Here is a 22,777-nt window from a genome sequence, read left to right as displayed (position 1 = left end):
GAAGTAGCTGGACTCAACTCCGAAAAAATCTTTACTAAAAAATATGTATTTTTACAAAAAAATCTTAGAAAAAACCGTGGATAAATCCCACCAAATGTAGAACGTTTCCACACGCCACACTTTGGGCACATAGGCTCACTACCCTTGCAACAGGTTTATATCCAACTCCATGTGTTGTTGGATAGTGGGGAAATGATCAGGGTGTCCAAAATGGCACTCTAAAAATTGGGAGGGCTGATCCTTCAAAAGTACCAATTTTTTTAATTATGGATCATGTAACAGAAAACTACATTTAATATGTGGAAGCCTACAACCAATAACATATATGCTAAATAGAATTAAAAAAAAAAAATATTTAAAAATACTTACCAAGAGGTAGTCTATTTTTGGAAGCCATGACATTACTAGACTGTGCTTGTTGTGAGTCCTCACTGTCATAGGTCAACCTTTTTACTTTTCGTTCTTTCTCTACAAAGTAATAATTAAAAAAAAAAAAGTAAATTACCATAAATAATAATTTTAACATTTATGAGATAACAACAAAAGAACTAAACCATAGTTACTTAGGTAGTGAATGGACTGGCGATTTCTGTGATCAGGTTCCTAAAATTTATGCACAGAATCAATGATATACACGTGATACTTATGTAACTTGCATCGTATAATAGCTAGAACAATTTGACCGATTTGGTGGACCCAATTTCCAGTTAGGTATCATGGTGAAATATATCTATTAGATAAGTTTTCATAACACTAGAAATAAAACATTTACTAATGTATCAAAGCTGATACTACAACTTAAGGTATTGCCTCCTTTAGATTGATAAACATTATATAAGCCAATAGGCTTCTTTTGCCAGCAGGCGGCTACAATGGAATGCCAGCACCTCGCCAACCACCCCTTAATTTCCAAGATGGGACTCCAGGACACCTGAAGGAAAGCCCTTCCTCCCCCTATTGATTAAGCAGGACATCCTTCCCCCTAAAGGTAGAGTCACCGAGAACCGGCTTCTAAGCTTTACCTGGCATGAAGATAGAGTTAAGCATAAGGGAGACCACATGCACAACTCAGCATAGATTTTGCGGCGGCCCTCAGACTGCGCACTGCGATAACAGCCATATATGTTATTGACTATACAGTGCCATTGCGGCATTTGGGCTAAAAAGTGGTGATGTTTAATGTATTATGTATACTATAATATAATTAATATATAACATTAGTATATAATTATTGTATAATGTATTATCCATTTTAAATAGCGTAGAACATTTAAATATTGATGTATATGGAAATATTTGCTCAAATGGATCTGCTGCCTTGCATATGTGAATTGATCACAAAAAATACAACAAATTATTATCAATGGGACCCATCACAGAAATCAACATTACATATACAAAATAAGTAAAGCCCCACATATATATACCTATATTTAAAAAAAAAAAAAAAAAAACTTACTTGTCAGATTTGAAGAGCCAACCTCAGTGTCCACACCTTGTGGAATTCCTACAACAGTTGATGGAATGATTTTCTTTTTTAATTTTTTCTCCCAATCGGCAAATTCTATATTCAATGGTCCCCCACCGCCAGTTTTTTTTTGGTGGTTATTAAGCATCGACATTTTCTTACGAACAGTGACCTTGCAGTCGGAATAGCGTTTTTTGCATACAAATGCATTTCTGTTTACTTTACTGACTGCTGAAACTGATTTGGCAATTTGACGCCATGTGCTCTCGCGGCTTTCAAAAGGCACATTTAAGCCCGATGGTTTACCAAATAAAACTTTGTAATTCTTTATTACACCGTCAATCAATGCCTCATTTTCTAATATTGAAAATTTAGGTCCACGCTTGGTCTTCTTATGTGGTTTTTTGGATCCACTAACAGATGAATTATCATCCGAGTAGTTTTGAAGATTTGTATCTGACCAATTTGAATCCAAATCAGACATTGTTCATGAAACCTGTACAAATATTACAATAAAAATTTAACATCAAACTATAATCTACATGACACATTAGATGATCACAATCAAAACTTTAAAATATTGCAAAAAATAATTACATTAAGATAAGTCAATATTAAAACAAATATTTAGAGCAGTCACCTTTTTCAAAATTTACTATTACTTTAAAACTATATACAGTTTGCAATCTGGACATGCTTTCTTAAAGGTAGTAATTTGTTAAAAATCTGTGTACCTTAGCAATAACATAGGTAATAGGGAGTTGTGTGTACCTCCTAAACAAAACATTGAACAGGATATTATCCAAATTGAAATACGACTATAAAATGGAGATTTGCAAATTATTGCATGATTTCCTCAAAGCTGAAACATTGCCAGACCTCCTAGGACTAACACAAACACATAAAGGCAAATCTCCACCTATTACGTAGAAAGATGGAGGATTATTTTAAAATTATTAACGCAAATTTTTAAAACCACAATCTAAGGTAAATTTAAATTAAATGGAATTAAATTAAAAATAGCAGCGAGTTATTCCAGATATGAAAAGTAACTTACATTAGAATAAGCTCACATGCACAGCAGTAGAAACTCAAAGACAGAATTTTTTTTTTTTAATTACTGCTCCACGTGCATTATACGTAGGGCGGAATGTATTAATATAAATTGCTGCCCTTCTACAGCCAACCGCCACAATGCCAGCGCATATGTACATGTGAGAGAAATGGGTCTCATATTACAATTTCAGACAAGTGACAAAGACCACATTAATATTTGAGATCTACACTGGACCATAAATAGTGTATGTCCAGAAAAGTGTCAATTGGTAAATTGAGGGAAAATGCTGGCATACCCATCCAACCTTCTACCAATTCCTAGATATACAGTACCTAAGGATGCACATCCGCCTAATAAGTAGCCCACCGCCCTTTTTTAACTTACCTATATATGTAGGTAGCAAGATAACCGAGGATTTGAAATACACTTATATCCGCAATGAATTTTCACAGAAGTGTAGCGAAGTCTAGGGGGGAAAAAAAAAGAAAAATTGGTCAAACCCACCCAGATGACAAATGCATCTAAAACCTAAGGCACAGCTCAGGGACCATACCCACCGGGCCACTTTGCCCAGCGTGTATGGACAGCGATGAGGTCAATGATCACTGTGGGGAAAAGCGCTTTGTGCATACACACTGAGCGGCTTGCCCCCTTCCCGGCACCGACGGTATAACCAGCAGATGAACGGCTTTCCCGGCGATGATGCAGGAGCGCGCATCCCCACTCAAATTCGCCGGCCCAAAAACACATTTTCCACACCCTTGTAAAGCAACCGGACCACCCTTCCAGCTGCTACGAGGAAGAAAGGAAACACCAGGGACAGCATGCTTAGCTGTCCTTGGTGTGAGGGGAGATGTCGGTGGCAAAGAGGTCACGGACACCCCCCTGCACACCAGAGTACAGGTCTCCGTCACCACACCGCAATGAACATATGTGCTGCCATCGTGGAGGGTGGCCGCTGAAGGGCATCAATGTACATAAATACATCCCACCCTTACATTGAGCCTGTATAGTACTCCCTACAGCATGTCACCTGCCCAACTTCCAATATCTCCTATATGGGCTGGATGTGATATATCAGAAATGCGGTAAAAAACCATTTATCAGGGTTTCAACCACATAACTGCATGTTATAACAGCTGGCCGCAGTGGCAGCGCTCTGGAAAGAATCACCAGCAGAGGCTGGAGAAACCCTATAGAAGCATATGCGCTGTATGAGGGATCCATCACGGATCACTTTCAGCATTCCCTGCAACCAGCACCGGGAGTCTGCACATGGCACTGCATCACAAGGGGCAGCTCTTAACGCAAGAGCTGTCCCTTGCGTTAATATCCTATATATTGTAAGCTTGCGAGCAGGGCCCTCCTACCTTTTGACTCTCTGTAAAAACCCCTTTTTTTTTTTTTTACCAATGTGTCCTTTGTAAAGGGCAAAGGAATATGCTGCGCTATATACAAAACTTTTAATAAATAAATAAATAAAAACGGCATATGTAATAGAATAGACAAGAGAAATCCAGTGGATTGAGAGACGCCAGGGAAAGAGACAGCCAAGGAAGCTGGTTGTGGGGTAGGGGTCAGAGAGAGAGGGGTCAGCAATGGGAACTGATAGCCCCAGCAGTAAAATAGCTAGTGGTCATAAAGATACTTAGCATAGAGGCAGCCTGGCACAGTCAGAGACCTAGGTCACAAGTGCTGGCATAGGCAGGGTAAGGGGAGAGAGCCTGAGACAGATAGGGGAAGACTGGCACAGACAGGAAAAGAAGTGACTGATATGGGCAGGGAGAGGATAAACCTGGCACAAAGACTGTCAGGATGAGCAGAGAGTGACAGCCAGTGGCAGGGGAAGGATTAGCTTGGCAGAGAGGATGGCACAGGGACTGGCAGAGTGAGTAGAAAGTGACTGACATAGCAAGGAAAGGCCAAATAAGATGGCACTGGCAGGATGAATAGAGAGTGAAAGTCACAGACAGGAGAAGAGTGATCCTGGCACAGAAGGCAGGATGGCACAGAGGATGACCCGGGGACTGTATTCATCTGTATGAGTATGAGCATAGAGTGCCAGTCCCGGGCAGCCTGAATGCTGTACAAAGAAATGTGCAAAACACTTACATTATACACCTTTCTACTGTCCACACACTCCACACTGCTTACTGCGCCATTTCTGCATGCATAAAATGGCGCCTGCAGCTCCAAACCACTGAGCATGTGCAAGACAATCATAACACTACATTTCCCATGACTCTATATTCATTCTCGCGCATGCGCAGATTGAATCTCTCGAACTTCAATCTCGCGCATGCGCAGAACGAAAAACGCTACAACATCGCGCTGTCAGCTCCGGCCGCCCTGCCACTAAACATTGATACATTTGCGGAAAGGGTCCGCAACACAGGTAGGACAACGCAGCGGTAAAACGCCGTTCAAACGGCGAAACTTGATACATCTTGATTGATTGATCTTATCTAGGGTGCATGAGAAAGCTATGATCACAGTAACAGAGGTTAATTGAAAATCAACCCCATGATCAATTCATGAACTAAAACCCCCATTATTTATTTAATTGAGAATTTGAATGTTAAGGTGAGTTAGTTTGTTGTAGTGAGTGCTGGGCCGTGTGTGTGTGTGTGTGTGTGTGTGTGTGTATATATATATATATATATATATATATATATATATATATACACACACACACACACTTACATACATATACACACACACACACACACATATATATATATACACAGTAGCTGGCAACGGCACTCGCTGGACTTGGCAGGCATAATGATGCACAGAGGCAAAAGTTTAGCCAATAATGTTTCGGTCTTTGATGACCTTCGTCAGATTGAACAACAAACGTGCTTCTGCTGGAGGATTATAATTATGCTGTGTGTATATGTGTGTATATATATAGTTTTGTAAGGTCTCCATGGTGATGCGTCTGACGTCTGTGTGCGACAGACGCCGCACGTCGCCCAGCAGTGACGTCAGAGATCCAGACGGAAGGCGCCTCCCGGGACCAGATCACGTTGGTGGCAGGGGTATTTAGGTAAGATTTATCTGTATGTTTGTTGTTCAATCTGACGAAGTTCATTAAAGACCGAAACGTTATTGGCTAAACTTTTGCCTCTGTGCATCATTACGTCTGCCAAGTCCAGCGAGTGCCGCCGCCTGGTGCCGCCGCAAAACGCTACTTTTCCCGTTTTTCGTTTAAAAACAACCTCGCTGGGTGCGTACTGCACGCTCCGGCGTCCCCGCCACGTCAATTGATGACGCCAGACGCTGTGAGTCAGCGCCGCATCTCCTACTCCCCGTCCGGTTCCCGGCCGGCGATAGATGCAGCTCAGAACGTCCGCAGGGCGCCTCCCCCAGCAGTCTTCCAGCCAAGCCATAAGCATACTGACTTCAGACGCCGGCATGCTCGACCATGGAAGTGCCCTGCTCCAAATTTTCAGCGCTGCATCTCTGCTCTAGGCACCCGGATGCTTCTGCCCAGCAGAAACAGGTAACCCTTACTGCACTCGACAGCAGGGTACCTTTCCCCATCTGGCCTCTACCCCAACAACTCTAGGCAGTGGAGAGGGCTAGCAACTCAGGGTAAGCCTGTCCACTACCCTGGAAAGGAAAAAAAGACAATGATACCTATGTAGGAGGAGCTTATATAGGGGCCAGTGTTCTTTTTTTTCTGTTTCCTTTCCAGTATACTACCCTCTGGGACTTAAACCATTAGTGGCTGCCATTGGGAGGTAGAGGAAACCTGAAGTATAATATTTATTTATTTATTTCCAGTTTCTTATACAGCGCAGCAGATTCCGTTGCGCTTTACAATAGTAGATAAAACATACTGGGTAACAACAGACAGACTTGGAGGTAGGAGGGCCCTGCTGCAAGCTTACAATCTATAGGGATATAGGAGGGAAACACAAGGACAGGCACCAGTAATAGCATAGCAGTCCCACAAAGTAACAAGTCCAGAAGGGAAGCTATATAATACATAAGTGACTCAGAGGGTTATGCGTGTAGAACTTAAATATGATAGGCTTGCCTGAAGAGGTGAGTTTTCAGGGAACACTTGAAAGTTTGGAGGCTAGAGGAGACATTATAACATGTCTAATAACATTATAATAACATTTCATAAAAACGCAGCAATACCTGAAATTTTCTGCTGTTTTTGGCACAACATCTGCAAAAAGCTCCATCTTCATCCGACCAACTTCCTAAAAGAGGAAAAAAACAGTGGTCAACATACCCAAAGGTAAAAAAAAGAAAATGCATTGTGTAATTCTCAGGTTCACTAAATGTAAGAGTCATCAACTACTTTGACTAAAAGTGGAATGAAAAAATAAATAAAACACCTGGATATTGAAAGTAAAGAACTGAGATCTTTTAATTTGTTTGTATAGTGTACTTCTATGTTAATGTAGTATTTGTGAAAAATCCTTTCAATCCATCCCTATTTTTTTTCATCACTCTCAAACTTTACTTTGCACAAACGGGTGAAAAATACATGGAACTGAATATACACTGAAATCACCCATTTTGGGTCATTTCTTTTAGGGGTAATCCTACTTAGAGTGCCTAAAATGGATGTTGCACCTGGATCCTGCATTATGCTCACTGTGTGCGCAAGGGTTTTTTTTGTCTGTAACTTGTCTGTTACTGTACTACCAACATCCTCTGTATGTTGGAGAAAGTGTGCTATATAAATTAAACTTTATTACTCTTTTGCAGTCAAAATTATAAAATAGCACTTTTTTATTTATAAGTCTGGATTCCCTGTGGAACCAGATTAACTAAGTTTATTAAAATAAAATTTTCTGATGTGTCATAATTATATATTCATCAGTGTATACCCACATACAGTGACTGTCCATTTATTGAAATTTTCAGGAACCCAAATGCTTGTATGAACATTGACATATACATGTGGTTAGGCATTAGCTGTGTTTTTATTGTACAATTTCAACACTGGATCAACTTTACACCAGCAGAGTTATCAACGAGTGATATTCATGTTATCAGTTGTTACAGCGAGAAATGGTGCGCTCTCCAATCAGCTCCTGTAATTTTCAAACAAATGAGTTAATAGCTGATTTGATGGAACACCATTTATCATTTGTAACGAGTGATAACAAGAATATAACTCATTGATAAATCTGTCCCACATCTCATAAGGCAGCCTAACAGTCCAAAAGTTAACTATAATCCATACCTCACCAAAGGCGACTAATACCCCTTTCAGACAGAAAAATCCCAAAAACCCAGGTATTTCCCGGATACAAAAACCCGGGTACAACTAGGCAGCAAGGGGCTGACCCCCTTTCACACAGGAGCAAAAACCCGGGTATTTCCCGTGTCGACCCCTTTCACACAGAAGCCGGATTTTTCCTGCAAAACTCTGTGTGTCATAAGAAAAGGACAGTTTTAAAGGCCACACAGAGATGAGGTCATCAAAAGTGGGTGGTGACTGCTCACTGCATTGCATTAACCATGGCATGACACAAGGATATGTTGTAAACAAGTTTTATTGTTTTTATATACTGGAAGGTACATGTTACCTCACATGGCTGTCAGTAGATTTGCAATGTTTGAGTACACTGTGGCATCTTCGACTGTCCCAGTCATCTGTTTGTCGATATCCTCCTCCCCTCTCACTGCCAGCAGCTCTCACCTCTTGCTTCTACCAGTGGGCCATGCTATCCTTTTTCAGCTCCCTAATGACCTCAGAGGCCAGCTCCATTGCCATGCTCTCCCAGCCAATCAGAGAAGCCTATCCTCACAACCAATCAGCCAGCACCCCACATGGAGAGCCAATCAGTGCCTAACAATGTGTAATAATCCCAAAAACCCGGGTCGTTTCCTTTCAGACAGCCGGCGACCCGGGTTTTTGGAATACAGACCCGGGAAAAACCCAGGTAAATACCTGGGTCGAAGTCCCGGAACTTTAGACCCGTGTTGACCCTTTCAGACAGAAGAAAAACCCGGGTCGACACGGCAAGAGCAGGGAAATTCCCGGGTCTTATTTTCTGTCTGAAAGGGGTATAAATTAGTACCTCAGCCACCTAGACCATTAGGGTGCCCTAACGACCACTTTTGTGAACCTCTGATTTACACACACACACTCAAATTAAGCCCAATCAGACATAATAAATAAATATTTCACCAAGGAAATAAAGATGTATTTTATTTCAAATGTTTATACACTGATTTATATGCCTTACAATGAACCTTACTTTGGGCTGCTGTGCCTACAAGGAGAAAATATACATAAAAAATGTGGTGCATTTCAACACATTCTTCTCATCTTACAAGTATCAACTATCCTCATTACTTGGATTACACACATAATGCTGCTTATGTGGCCTGCATAAAACCAACGCATTGCATAATGTGCATAACTCAAAGTAGAGTCTGTTGTGAGGGGCATCTATTGATGAGTGTGGATTAATAGATAAACATTCAGAAGGTCGACAGGGACAAAAGGCTGACACTTTTTGGTATTCATTTGCATGTTAAACTATATATCACCTAAATTAGAGCAAGCATGTTTTGCTAGCCATGTTTAGGGCACGGTGGTTGGCTCTGCTTTGCTTGCCACAATTTACTGTTATAAATATTTGAATGCATGGATAGTAAATTTTACACAGTGAGAAAACATGGAGAGAAAAAAATCCCTTGTGGGACCATTTTCAAGTCAACCTTTAGTATCTGTCGACCTATCATCCATTACCCCTTATTAATACTAGGTAAAGGGGGTGACTGGCATTACAATTATCCCCAGGAAACTTCATATAGAAAATCAAACTTTTACTTGTGTGCAATTTCAAACTCTTCTCACTGCAAATCTAAAAACTACATTAGCATATTACATGGTCTGTAGTATGGGAGAGGATTACCAACATATTGTGAATAAAACTGTAATCGCTCATCAGCACGGTAGGCAAATTGGGTCACTTATGCAGCACCACTTGTGCATGTTACACCTGACAGCAAATTCAGAGCCACAGCTACTATGTTTTATTATAATATTGTATCTATTTCCATAGCGTCTCGCTCTATGGTCAGACTGGCCCACAGATAGAGACAGGTGAAGTCCCCGACGGACATCACTACCTGGGGACACTTATCCCAACCATGCACTCATAAAGTGCTACTCTATTAGTTGTCAGTTATCGAACATGTACATGGAGGTGCAGGAAAATGGGCTGATGATGGGTAGCCACAGAACGGGGAGGCAACAGAAGGATCCGCTCCTACCTCTACCTACCCCGCGAGACCTACTATCACAAGCCGGCACTTTTGTAGTGTATGATACAGCACAGAACGACCGAATCTCAGATAACACAGAATTAGGGCTTTACGTTGCAAGTGCTCTTTGTGCTATAACCAATTGATTTAATAGAACCCAATCACCGCTCTGCGTGGCGTGTCTGTAGATACTATAGCATACCGACGAGCTGTACATAAGGACATAGGGGAAGCTCTATGTCCGAGCACTGCACATTACCTGTCCCCCGATATTGATATCGAAGAACACGATGGGATTGCTAGCATTAGGCGCCGATACCGCCATGTCTGTCCTGGGCAGAGAGTGAGACGGTCACGGAAGCGCTGAGAACACTCAAATGTCATTTCCGTCCGAAACCCGCACAGTAAGTACGCATGCGCCGTATAGTGCGGGTACAAGTGAAGTGAGTGAAGTTACCAAGGAATCGGCAGTAGGGATGGCAAACGGTGTGGTTTCCACTTTCCATCGATGGTGACAGTGAAAACGACCATCGATTACATCATAATAACATTATACATATATAAATTAATACTGGTACAGGTACTTATGTAGTTTCACTGTACCCGATATATCGTATGCGATATCGGCCGATATATCGATGTGATCCAAAGCGATTGTTGACCTGTTCATAACCCCACTATCCACTACGCATGGAGTTGATTTTATATAGTGTGGCGAGCGCAGTAATTCGCGTCCGCTCGCCACACTATATAAAATCAACTCCATGCGTAGTGGATACTGGGGTTATGAACAGGTCAAAAATCACTTCATATCGCATTGAGATATATATATATATATATATATAGGGAAAGGGGGTCCTGGCACTCATCTTTAAACGTGCAGATACTTGGGGTGCCTTTCAATTTCACAAGGAAGCATGTAACAAATAAGCAGCTGATGGCACTCCCAAGATTGGATAATGACTGCGCGGCGGCAGAAACAAATGAACAAAAGAATCAACACAGGCTTGTGTGTCAACGTTTCGGGCAGAGCCCTTTATCAAGACATGGAAAGCAAGAAACCCGTCGGCTAACAGCCGAGTGAGAGAGCACAGGAGAACGGGGAAGCGGCGGCGATGCTGAAAGCCGGCTGCTGATGTCTGCAGCGAAGTTCTGTTGGGACAATATAATAAAGTTACATTCATGCATAATGTTACAGACTGTATATATTGGGCACAAATGATAAAGAGATAAGGGACACCATGACACTTAACTGAAGTAACAACAGCATGGCTATGAAATACACGAAAAGGAACAGTATGAAAATTCACTGATGGGTGGAAAGCTGAGACTGGGTGGTGGGTAGGGACTGCGGGGGTGGCTGGTGCGTGCCCGGTGCTAGAAGAGAAAAGAGCGTGTAGAGGAGGATGGATGGCAGTGATGCCAATATACAGTGATGAGGTGTGCGAGACGGGAGGTGGGACAGAAGATGTGAAGACGGGAGGTGGGACAGAAGATATGAAGACAGTGTCACCGGGTTGTGACAGCAGTACATCGCTGACTGACGTGAGGTGCGTGAATGTGAGGGTGCTGGGAACGGGGGAGATGTGATCACGGGGCGGAAGTACCAGGGGATATGGTAAGGTGCCTAGAGCAACATAAGCCAAGGGGGAGCCAGGAACAGAGGGTGAGACTGAAGAGTTGGAGAATGAGAAGTGTGGAAAAAGGGGTAAGCAGGTGAACTGACAGTGGAAGGGGAAAGAGGAGCTGAGGATTTGGAGAGGTCACAGGGGATGAGAAGAAGTAGTAGGGAAAGATCAGAGGGAAAAAAAGAAGCACCTGTATGGAAAGAAAATTAAATGTTAAAGAAAACAAGCAAAATGAAGCATTTCATTAAGTCCATTAGGTTGTACAGTGTCCAATTGATGGATCCATTTGGCTTTGAGCCTGAGCAGGGCACAGCCCCTGTCTCCGCCTCTCTGGTTGTCAGGTATGCAGTCTATGATTTTATATCTCAGGCTGGGTAAACTGTGTTGAAGGGCCTTCCAATGCCTGGCTCCTGGTTGGTCAGAGCCCTTAGTCCCCAAGGCTGCACGGATGCTGGACTTCTTTAAATTGACAAATGGTTTTACCAATATAGAGGGAACCACAGGGACACTTGATGTAATAGACCACATAACGGAATCTCTTGCTGGTACCAAAAGACAACCCAGGCACGACCAGCAAAATTGTGTGGTCGCAATGCTATTCAACTGCCAGCCAAATCCTGGTGAAAGCAGCCAAAAGAATCTGACCTCTCGTCATCTGCTCAAACATGCCAGCATACAAACGCAGCAAAAACATCAAAGACTTGATTGTACATAATGACATTTCGAATTTCAAAGAAGCTCCGATACAGTCTTTCCTTCGCAGAAAAAATGGAAACTTCCGTTGCCTTAAATGTGTCACCTGTAACGGACTTGAAACAGATGACTTCTTTCTGCACCCTCGAACAGGTGCCAGAATCCCCATCCGCCATCCCCTCACTTGCAGCAGCCGTTATGTGGTCTATTACATCAAGTGTCCCTGTGGTTCCCTCCAGGGCCGCCAAGAGGCAGGGGGGGCGGGTACATTTTACCTGGTCCCGGGCCTGTCAGGGGACACACAGACACATTCCGTTTTTTTTTTTAATCTTTTAAAGGCAGCGGTGTTGCGGGAACACGGGTGCCCCCGCCGAGGGGGGGGTGTTGGGCGGCAGCTTGCCGGGCGCCGGGAAGAGCGGGTCTGGAGCAGCACCCTGTGTCACTTGTCTCTCACTCACTGTGACTGCTGTTTGCACACAGTGTCAGTGGTAGAGGCCGGCGTCCACCGCTGCGGAGTGTCTGTAGAGACAATCTTGCGAGATGATGCTCTCATTATCTCACGAGTCTGTGTCTCTACAGACTGCAGCAGCTTGCCTGCCTTGCACAGCACATGCCGTGAGGGGAAAGTCAGGATGGGGACGGTGCAGTCAGGAGGCTGGAACCACAGGAGCTCCTGAATCTGTCTGACTCTGAGTCCTGCCCTGTAAGTTCATTTTTTTTTCTGCCCTGCCTGGCTTATTAGTTAATTCTTCTCCCTATATACTATATATATATATATATATATATATATATATATATATATATATATATATATATATATATACACATACACACATATATATATATATATGTAGAGATGGTTGTCCATGTAAATTCACAATCGCCAGTCCTCTGGAACCTTTGTCAAGATCTTGACTGGTGAGTGACTCCACTATATATATATAGCATAGCAAACACTTGTGTCCGGCACTCCAACACTGTACAGATAAACCCTCGGCGGGTGCCCGCATCCACTACTGGAACAGCATATACAGAGAACAATGATGCAGCACTCCAGCCTTGTATGAATAGGTGGTTTAATAATTAGCACTCAGCTACGTTTCAACATTTACATGTTGTCTTCAGGCTAACATACAGATAAGTGAATCAAGCTTAAATAGCAATGTGTGCTGCGTGAGGCGGGAGTCAAGCCCACGCCCAGCCCCACGATCTCCATATATATGTATGTATGTATGTGTATATATAAGGTTGGTGTTGAACCGGCACTCTTCTGTCAGAATAAATTGCCCGGGTGCCCACTAAATGAATGGGTACTACGAAGGAAGAAGTGTCACTCCTGGGTCTTTGTGTATGATGATTTTATCGGTCAATGATAGAAACAACATGTGCGGCATGGCCGACGTTTCAATACCACGGCGGGTATTTTCCTCAAGGCGCCTGGCACATGAACAAACAATAATAACAACCGCTTGCAAGCGGGTAACTTATATACTTACAATCCTGTAGAGTCATGGCTGGCAACCGAGTGTGGCTCGGTCTCCGCTTCCGCACGCGGTTGCGTCCCCGTCCACTGAAGTCATCCGTGCTGGTCAGGAGTGCCTGGCAACCAGATGCGTTGCCATAGTCACTCACTGCATTAGCTGGGAGGCGTCCCTGGCCGCCAATACCAGACTCAATAGGAAAGAATCTATGGAGCAGAAATAGACACAAATATAAATATGCAGCAGTGTTAAATATGCCAGAATTAAGAATAAACATGGGACATTACAGCAGACTTATCAATGTAGCGGTTAGTATGACTATGTATCATAAATATATATATATATATATATATATATATATATATATATAAAATCCAATAAATGGGACACATAAGCAATTATGCAGAAGTGACTATCAGCACCTAGCGCTTTCAGGGTCTTCCCCGTCCTCAGGGCAATACAGCATAAATATACACACAAAAAGACATTCACTTACCCATATAAATACCCCCACTGGGTCTGTCCTACTGGAAGTACTTCCGGTATTGTACACAGTAGGAAGTTTGGGCACACTCAAGTTCGTTCCACTGCTAGTGCCAGTATTGTTATTTAAGACTTGCCGTTCACACAACCCATGTCATCAACACGGCTGCCGCCTTGCCCATCGGAAGCCCACAAAATCGTGAAGCCACGCCACCTGAGATAATTGAGTGCAGTGCAGTGGTTCAGCCCTATGTGGGCCTGTGGCTGAGCACCCCCTGCCATAGCAGGCCCTAGACTCTGGTTCAGCCCTGACTGAGGAGGTTATTCTGATCGGAGCGGCCAAACGTGCGTACGTTCGCTATTAACGTACGCTATCCGTACGCGGCCGTTGGGGTTAAGTCCACCCACAACTCAGCCGCATACGTACGGCCAGAAACAACGTCAAAGGGGAGTGGCGTACAATTGAGCGTACGCCAACGTACACGGACGGGCCAGCCCTTACACTCCGACAACTGGCGTACAATTGAGCGTACACCACCGTTTACGGACGTCTCTCGTCCGTCTTCCCACCGACTTCTTGCGGCTATCTGAGCGTACGCCAGCTTGCACGGACGGGTCCCTATTGTTTTCAATAGAAAAGTCAGCTTATGTCACCGCTCGTGAGAGTGAGCGTACGTCCGTGTACGCTGACATACCCTTCACATATATGGACCTGCAAATCTTGGCTTTCAACTAGAATTATGAAAATTAATTAATTGATTGAATTAATTAATGTGCAAAATAGTGGCCATGGGCTTAAAACATTGCTGAAACATCCTTTGTAGGTGTAAGATGTGGTTTATGTTATTGTATCCTAAATACAAAACCTATGTTTGTATTGGAGTGAACACGTTGACACATGTTGACTTGTGTAGATTGAGTGTGCTACTGTGTAAAATCTATGAAAGCACGTAGTGAATGTGTCTAACTGTTTAACAAATACCTACCTTAGCATATATAAGCAGGTCTTAAAAAGATTCTTACCTTAAATTAAACAAACCTTTAAATGTAGAGAAGTATAGAAAGATAAGCTTCCAATGTGTTAGAGTGCTGTGTGTGGCTTGCAGGTAGTGAAATCATGGTTTGGACTTAATAGACTGCAGCATTGCTTATTACATTCAGGTGTATGTGTTTGGTAGTAATCAGCGTAAATTAGCAAATCCAGGCGCACGCTGGCATGCGGTATCTGTAGGGGTGGTTTGAGATGGCGGTTGGCGGCCGCCTGTTTTGTGTCCGAAATGAACGGTGCTTTAGTCGATCGTGCGGTAGTAGCACCGCTCATTTTTGGTGCACACCCCCGTGTACGCCCATATTTACGCCCATTTTCCCTCATTATTTCGGCCGCTCCCCTCATCACGCCCCTATGCCGCCCCCAATGCCCGTACACTCGCGTATAGGTTTTTTCGCACGTTGAGACCCGTCCGTAAGCGTTGTGGAGTGTTCGCGCCTGCGCATTAGCGAATGTACGCATGCGCAGATCATAAAAAACCCCGGGACGTACGCGTACGGCCCGGCCGCACCAACCAGAATAAGGCCCTGAGTGAGGCTGATAGCGCCGAGGAGCCCCTGGCATCGTGTCCTGCAGCCAGGGCTATTTTTGAGCAGGCTTCAGCAGGAACTGAGGCCCTTATTCTAGTTCACTCTTTCTGACTAAATATTTCTTAGATGGACAAAACCATGTGCACTGCAGGTGAGGCAGGTGTAAAACCCCACCCAAATCTAATTACCTCTGCACAAGTAACACCCGCCTCACCTGCAGTTCACATGGTTTTGTCCATCTGAGAAATATATTGTCTGAAAGAGTGAGCTAGAATAAGGGCCTCAGTTCCTGCTGGAGCCTGCACAAAAATAGCCCTGCCTGCAGCTGATGCTCTGAGTGAGTCTCGACTGGTCCTGCGTGGGTCCTGAGCCCTACACTACAAGAATGTAATCCCCTATGGCATCGAGCAAGAATTCCCTAGCAATTATCATTTAGGTAAGTGGCACTTATGTGGCATAACACGTAATATCCATTGTGTGGTATAATATGTAAATGGCATCACAGTGTGTGACAACGTGTAGTGTGGCGTAGTGTGTAGTGAGCGCCACAGTGTGTGACGTAACGTATAATGGGCATCACGGTGTGTGGCGTAAAGTGTAATGGGCATCACAGTGTGTGACGTAACGTGTAATGGGCATCACAGTGTGTGACGTAACGTGTAATGGGCATCACAGTGTGTGATGTAAGGTTTAGTGGGCATCACAGTGTGTGATGTAACTTGTAATGGGCATCATGGTATGTCATGTAACATGTAATGGGCATCATGGTGTGTGGCCTAATGTGTAATGGGCAACACGGTGTGTGACATAACATGTAATGGGCATCAAGGTGTGTGTGATGTAATGTGTTATGAGCATCATGGTGTGTCATGTAACATGTAATGGGCATCACGGTGTGTGGCCTAACGTGTAATGGGCAACACAGTGTGTGACATAACATGTAATGGGCATCACGGTGTGTGTGATGTAATGTGTTATGGGCATCATGGTGTGTGATGTAAAGTGTAATGGGCATCACGGTGTGTGAAGTAACTTGTAATGGGCATCACTGTGTGTGTGTGTGTGCACAATGTGTAATGGGCATTACGGAATGTGATGTAATATATAATTGGTATTATGGTAATGAGCGTTACGGTGTGTGGCATAATGTATAATTGGCATTATGGCATATGGTATAATATGTAATGGGTTTGTGACATAATAGGCATTACATATTTGGTGCGCCTTTGGTGCGTACTTTCCCTAGTTTTAGTTTGTCTAACATTACACTTTCATCTTGGCTCCTAGATTTTTTTTAAATTGTCGAGTCCTGGCATGTGTAATAAGCATTGCGGTGTGGCTTAACGTGTAATGGGCATCACGGTGTGTGGTATAACATGTAAGGGGCATTACGGTGTGCAAAATCAATAATAGAATGGAAGGAAAGGTTAAAAAACATGATAAGGCAGGTCAAGGGGCGGGGCTGGGGTGGATCAAGGGGTGAGGCTGGGGGCGTGTCAAGGGGCGGGCCACTCTCCGGGAATCTCTCAACAAAAAGGTGGTAACCCTACACATCCCCCATGGGGGCCCTGGAAAGTTGATGTACCGGGGCCCAGGATTTCTCTTGGCAGCCCTGGTTCCCTCTATGTTGGTAAAACCATTCGTCAATTTAAAGAACGGATAGCCATGCACAAGTCCAGCATCCGTGCAGCCTTGGGGACTAAGGGCTCTGACCAACCAGTAGCCAGGCATTGGAAGGCCCTTCAACACAGTTTACCCAGCCTGAGATATAAAATCATAGACTGCATACCTGACAACCAGAGAGGCGGAGACAGGGGCTGTGCCCTGCTCAGGCTCTAAGCCAAATGGATCCATCAATTGGACACTGTACAACCTAATGGGCTTAATGAAATTCTTCCTTTTACATACAGGTGCTTCTTTTTTCCCTCTGATCTTTCCCTACTACTTCTTCTCATCCCCTGTGACCTCTCCAAATCCTCAGCTCCTCTTTCCCCTTCCACTGTCGGTTCACCTACTTACCCCTTTTTCCACACTTCTCATTCTCCAACTCTTCATTCTCACCCTCTGTTCCTGGCTCCGCCTTGGCTTATGTTGCTCTACGCACCTTACCATATCCCCTGTTACTTCCTCTCCATTATCACGTCTCCCCCGTTCCCAGCACCCTCACATTCATGCACCTCACGTCAGTCAGCGATGTACTGCTGTCACAACCCGGTGATACTGTCTTCACATCTTCTGTCCCACCTCCCGTCTTCACATCTTCTGTCCCACCTCCCGTCTCGCACACCTTATCACTGTATATTGGCATCACTGCCATCCATCCTCCTCTACACGCTATGTTCTCTTCTAGCACCGAGCACGCACCAGCCACCCCCGCAGTCCCTACCCACCACCCAGTCTAAGCTTTCCACCCATCAGTGACATGTAACCGTCTGTCTCCCGCAGTGCATTTTCATACTGTTCCTTTTCGTGTATTTCATAGCCATACTGTTGTTTCTTAAGTAAAGTGTCATTGTGTCCCTTATCTCTTTATCATTTGTGCCCAATATATACAGTCTGTAACATTATGCATGAATGTAACTTTATTATACAGTATTGTCCCCACAGAACTGCGCTGCAGACATCAGCAGCCGGCTTTCAACACCGCCACCGCTTCCCCGTTCTCCTGTGCTCTCTCACTCGGCTGTTAGCCGACGGGTTTCTCTCCACATCTGAGAGTGCTATCCAGGTCCTCAGTATCCTTAGCAACCACACTATCTGGGTTAATTTGGCACGCCCCCGGTGACCCCGTTGTCCCGTCTGAGTGCGCCAGATAACGTCACTCTACACCCGCCCGGGCCGTGCTGGTGATTTCTGCACGAGGTGTCCCTGACCCCACTGTCTCCTATAAATGTAAGTACATGTCTCTTGCTTTCCATGTCCTGATAAAGGGCTCTGCCCGAAACGTTGACACACAAGCCTGTGTTGATTCTTTTGTTCATTTGTTTCTGCCGCCGCACAGTCATTATCCAATCTTGGGAGTGCCATCAGCTGCTTGTTTGTATATATATATATATATATATATATATATATATATATATATATATATATATATATATACATATATATCCGAGTAGAGAAATAAGCACTCACAAAATTCTTCCAATAAATGCTGGGGTGTCCATAAACTCAGGTGTCACACTTTAGTGGTGTTAGCCATAGATATCCAATAAGATAGAGCGCACTCACCAGACTTTCTCCAGGATACTTGTTATAACAAGTATTCTGTAGAAAGTCTGGTGAGTGCGCTCTATCTTATTGGATGTATATATATATATATATATATATATTATGGAAGTCGAGTTACACACACGCCATTTTAGGATAGTATGGCCGCCATTTTGGTTCGCAGAGTTGCGCAAATAAAGTTTCCATACCCGAGTATGCGTGGCAAAGTGGACCAGAAGAGTAGCCATACTATCACACATAAATTCATAAATACATACTGACACTAAGTAAAATATAGTTAAAGGTTTAGAACGCCACACATAGCTTAGTTAGCCCTGCATACATCTGTCTGTATCGTGTTTAGTACCGTTCCGTTCAGTTCATTATGCGAAGTATTCCGGTCATTGCGAATATTTCGCAATATACACTGCCCGATAGTTATGGACATAATCCATAATCCAGGGACAGTTTCTGTTGAAAGTAGGTAACAAAGGAAACTAGATGAAACCAGTTCTTATCCCTGCTGACGCCGAAACCATCAAACAAAGGACTCTTAAAGTTCACTCCCCTGCACCTATTCAGACCAGGTGCAGCGTCTAACCCCCAATCACAGTGGACCTGACATATGATCTCTGACCAATGAGAATGGCCTTTGACCTCCCCTTTCTGACCCTATAAGAGAGGCGACCCAGAGCAGCCAAAGTCTCTTCGGCACATCTACCTTCCCATGACTTTTCTACCGGACTATAGTTCAGCCCTGAACGATAGTGAGCTCTGACCGGACTGCACTTCGCATATTTGATGAGACGGGTAACGGTTGCATTAACGGTATTTATACTTATTGTATAGTTGGCTGGTTGTGTCTTGTATCTGTATTCTTTCCCCTTAGCAGAGCCTGTTTAGTATTCATTGTTAGCATATTGTATCACTTGTTAAACCTGTATTTTCTATTCCTGTAACCCCCTGTTGTCCATTAGGGACTTAAATACAACCTTTTTATGGAGTTCTTATCTCCTTACTTCTATACTGTGGTTTGTGTCTGTTATTCGCATTTTGCGATAAAGGTATATTACAGACACTGTCCATAAAGGTATATTCGCAGATTAGAGACAAATTACTGCGAAGGAATCTCTTATTAAGGTATTGGTTCTTGGTGTACAATATACAATACAAGGTACGCTACGCTGCGCTACGTTTTGTTCGCACGTAGTTAGGTATAAAGGGTACGCAGGTTGCGGACTTATTACGTAACCTGCGCTTTTCACTTATTGTCTCTCTGGTCATATATAATCACCATTAACAATTGGGGGCACGTCCGTCCGCTCCACATTCCAGAACTCAGTACCAGGCGTGCGACCCGACCTATACCAGCAAAAGGGTGGAAGTATTATCCATTGCTGGATAGGCCAGGTCCGCGGCGGTGCGGGGTTTGGGAAGTGCTAGCGTTGAACCCGGAGCACAATAAGTGAAAACCACGTGTTTAAAGCATACATTAAGTGTTTAGTAAACTGTACTTCTGCCTGCCACAAGTAGTTTAACGGGGTATAGTGTCTTGAGTTGCTTGTTCATTACAGTACATGTACCACGTGCGATAAGGTTCGCACACGTGGAGTCTGTGTTTATTATAGTACATAGAGGATCCCCTCTGTGCAAAACTATAACTTTTATTGTTAGTTACTGCAAAACCAGGGACTCCGCCACGTGGCGACAAGCCCTGGGCCTTTTGCAGTAACGTAAAGCGTCTATTGTGTATTAAGCAAGGTGCGCGCGCACGTGCCCATATCGGGAAATTTTCGCATCTTTGTACGTGATTTACGGATTAAGTGCAGGATTTATTTTGCATCCTGATACGTAACTTTCGGACGGAGTTAAGGGATTTATTCCACATTTAGGCGCAATTACTGCGTATAGCGAAACCCGAGTGCAACCTTGCAAATACACTATAGAACACGTGGGTGGCCGATTCATCGGCGGCCTGTGAACAGCGCATGTACACACGTGGCTGTTCATTGGTACTGCACATGCAGCACACATAGGAACTCAAAGGTGAACAGTATTAAACCACTAGCCTTATTTAAAACAGTATAGTAATATACTGTGGATGGGGCGGTGATTTAATAAAGAGAAAAATAAGTTTTTTTCTTTTGTTCATTTTTTCATAAGCAAGCAACTCAAGCATTATTTTAATAGATTCCTATAGCGTATTATAAGGGATTTATACCTGCATAAGTATCTAGTGAAAAGCTACCGGCCTGGGAAGATTTTCTGTACAGAAATATTTCAAATATATGCATAAGACCAAGGTGTAACCAGCGCCCAGTGTGAAAAATAACTGAGGCGAACGGGTGTGTGACGACACGACTCAAGCGCAGTGTAGTCCAGTGTAGGACAGTCCAGTTAGGACCGGGTTCACGTGACGACGTGCCCATAGGAACTGCCCCTTCAGTGGAATTGATTCCGCTAGGAGGGTACAAGAAGATACATCGGAACGCACTTGTTTCCGATTAGCTACTTTAGAAATCCAATTTTTGGGGGTATAGGAAAACAAGTTTGTTATACCCTGGAAAAATTGTGCCGCACCAAGCAAGTTGGCTAGAAGTTCGCTGCTAGTTGAAAGACTTGGTGATTGAGTATCGTACCTCGTATCCTTCGCACCTGCTTGACTGTGGGATGTTCTAGGAAGCTGTAGAAGTGAGTGTTTGGGGAGCTCTCAGATAAGTAATAACCCACCGATATCTATTAAGCTGTGAACGTTTATTCCTGTAATTATGGGTAATAACGGGTCATGCTGTGATAACGTGCATGTTAGGGAGGAAGCAAGCCGGCCAAAAGGATCGGCTGCTTTTATGATGTGCAGGAAGCACGGTGAACTCGCAGTTGTTTACCAAAATAAATGGAGAAAAATGACACAAGGCAGCAAGTTAGAATTTCCCAGTGTTGGTAGCTTCGATCCAGAAATCTTATCAGCAGTAAAAGATGAAATATGCCTACTCTCCAGTCGTAAGGAGAGAGTGAAGCATATAGATATTCTTAAATTGTGGCAGAAGGAAGGACAGGAACAATGGGGAACCAGAGGTCTGGCAATACTTGACGCAATCAGCCACAATAAAAATGCAACCGTTACAACCGCTGCCACAATAGAATCAGCTCCCCCACCCCCATATGTGCCGAAGGGGTTAATGACTCATAAGAAAGACATGAGTAATAATGTATCCATTGCTAACTTGTACCCTGTTTTTACCCCCTATAAGCAAGATACAGATTCACAAGGGAGATTCCTGACATCAGCCATCCCTTGCGAAGCTAGCGGAAAGGAGAGAGAGGCTGAGACAGCCCAAGCTGCTGCTGCCGTTATGGTCGAGGAGATGGCTGATGCCAGGAACACGATTGGAGACACAGGTAAGTACACACAACACAGCACAGAGATAGTTGCTCCTGGGATGTTGTCCAATGGTGCAGGGAGGATACAGATCCGCCCTCTGCACACAGTGGAACCTCCTTGTGGACGGGGAGACGGGGATGAGGTAATGCCTGTAAAGGATAGTGACATGCACAATACATGGACACGATTGGAACGTCATTCAATCATCAAAAATTTCCCTGATCCCAGCAAAGATCTGGCAAAGTGTCAGAAATTTGTAAGGGAGCGAGGAAATTCAGATGAGCCCACCAATAAGGATTGGCGATACATGTTGAGAGCGTGCCTCCCTTCACACATAGATGTCCAGAAGTTCATTCGAGACAGTGGTGTAGAGGGCGATAAGATTTTAACTGAACAGGGCAACCAGGAAAATATACGCCTAATAAATATACAATTGGGTGTATATTTCCCAGCGACAGTTGAAAATACCCTAGGGTTCACCATCACACAGAAAGATGGTGAGTCCACCAGCGGATATTTCAACCGTGCTTTACAGGCGTTGCCAAAACACTC

General features: G+C 43.8%; 1 protein-coding gene across 7 annotated transcripts in view; it reads right to left on the bottom strand.

The window, feature by feature from the left end:
* Positions 1-22,777, bottom strand: part of LOC146042655 (uncharacterized) — a 47,887-nt gene that overhangs the window by 4,707 nt on the left and 20,403 nt on the right. For 2 of the 7 annotated variants that reach the window (XM_083162773.1, XR_014463963.1), the window contains exons 2-5: positions 6,678-6,742; positions 2,910-2,991; positions 1,460-1,964; positions 370-468 (exon numbers count right to left, since the gene is read on the bottom strand). In XM_083162773.1, the coding sequence (XP_083018899.1) occupies positions 370-468; positions 1,460-1,952 (592 nt within the window). In that variant the 5' untranslated portion in view covers positions 1,953-1,964; positions 2,910-2,991; positions 6,678-6,742. The other 5 variants (XM_083162774.1, XM_083162769.1, XM_083162770.1 and 2 more) reach the window with 5 other exon arrangements.

This window comes from Crinia signifera, chromosome 19 (genome assembly GCF_055691185.1).
Source record: "Crinia signifera chromosome 19, ASM5569118v1, whole genome shotgun sequence".
NCBI lineage: Eukaryota > Metazoa > Chordata > Amphibia > Anura > Myobatrachidae > Crinia > Crinia signifera.
The sequence above is the reverse complement of the archived record's forward strand: the minus strand, read 5'-3'. Positions and strand labels throughout refer to the sequence as shown.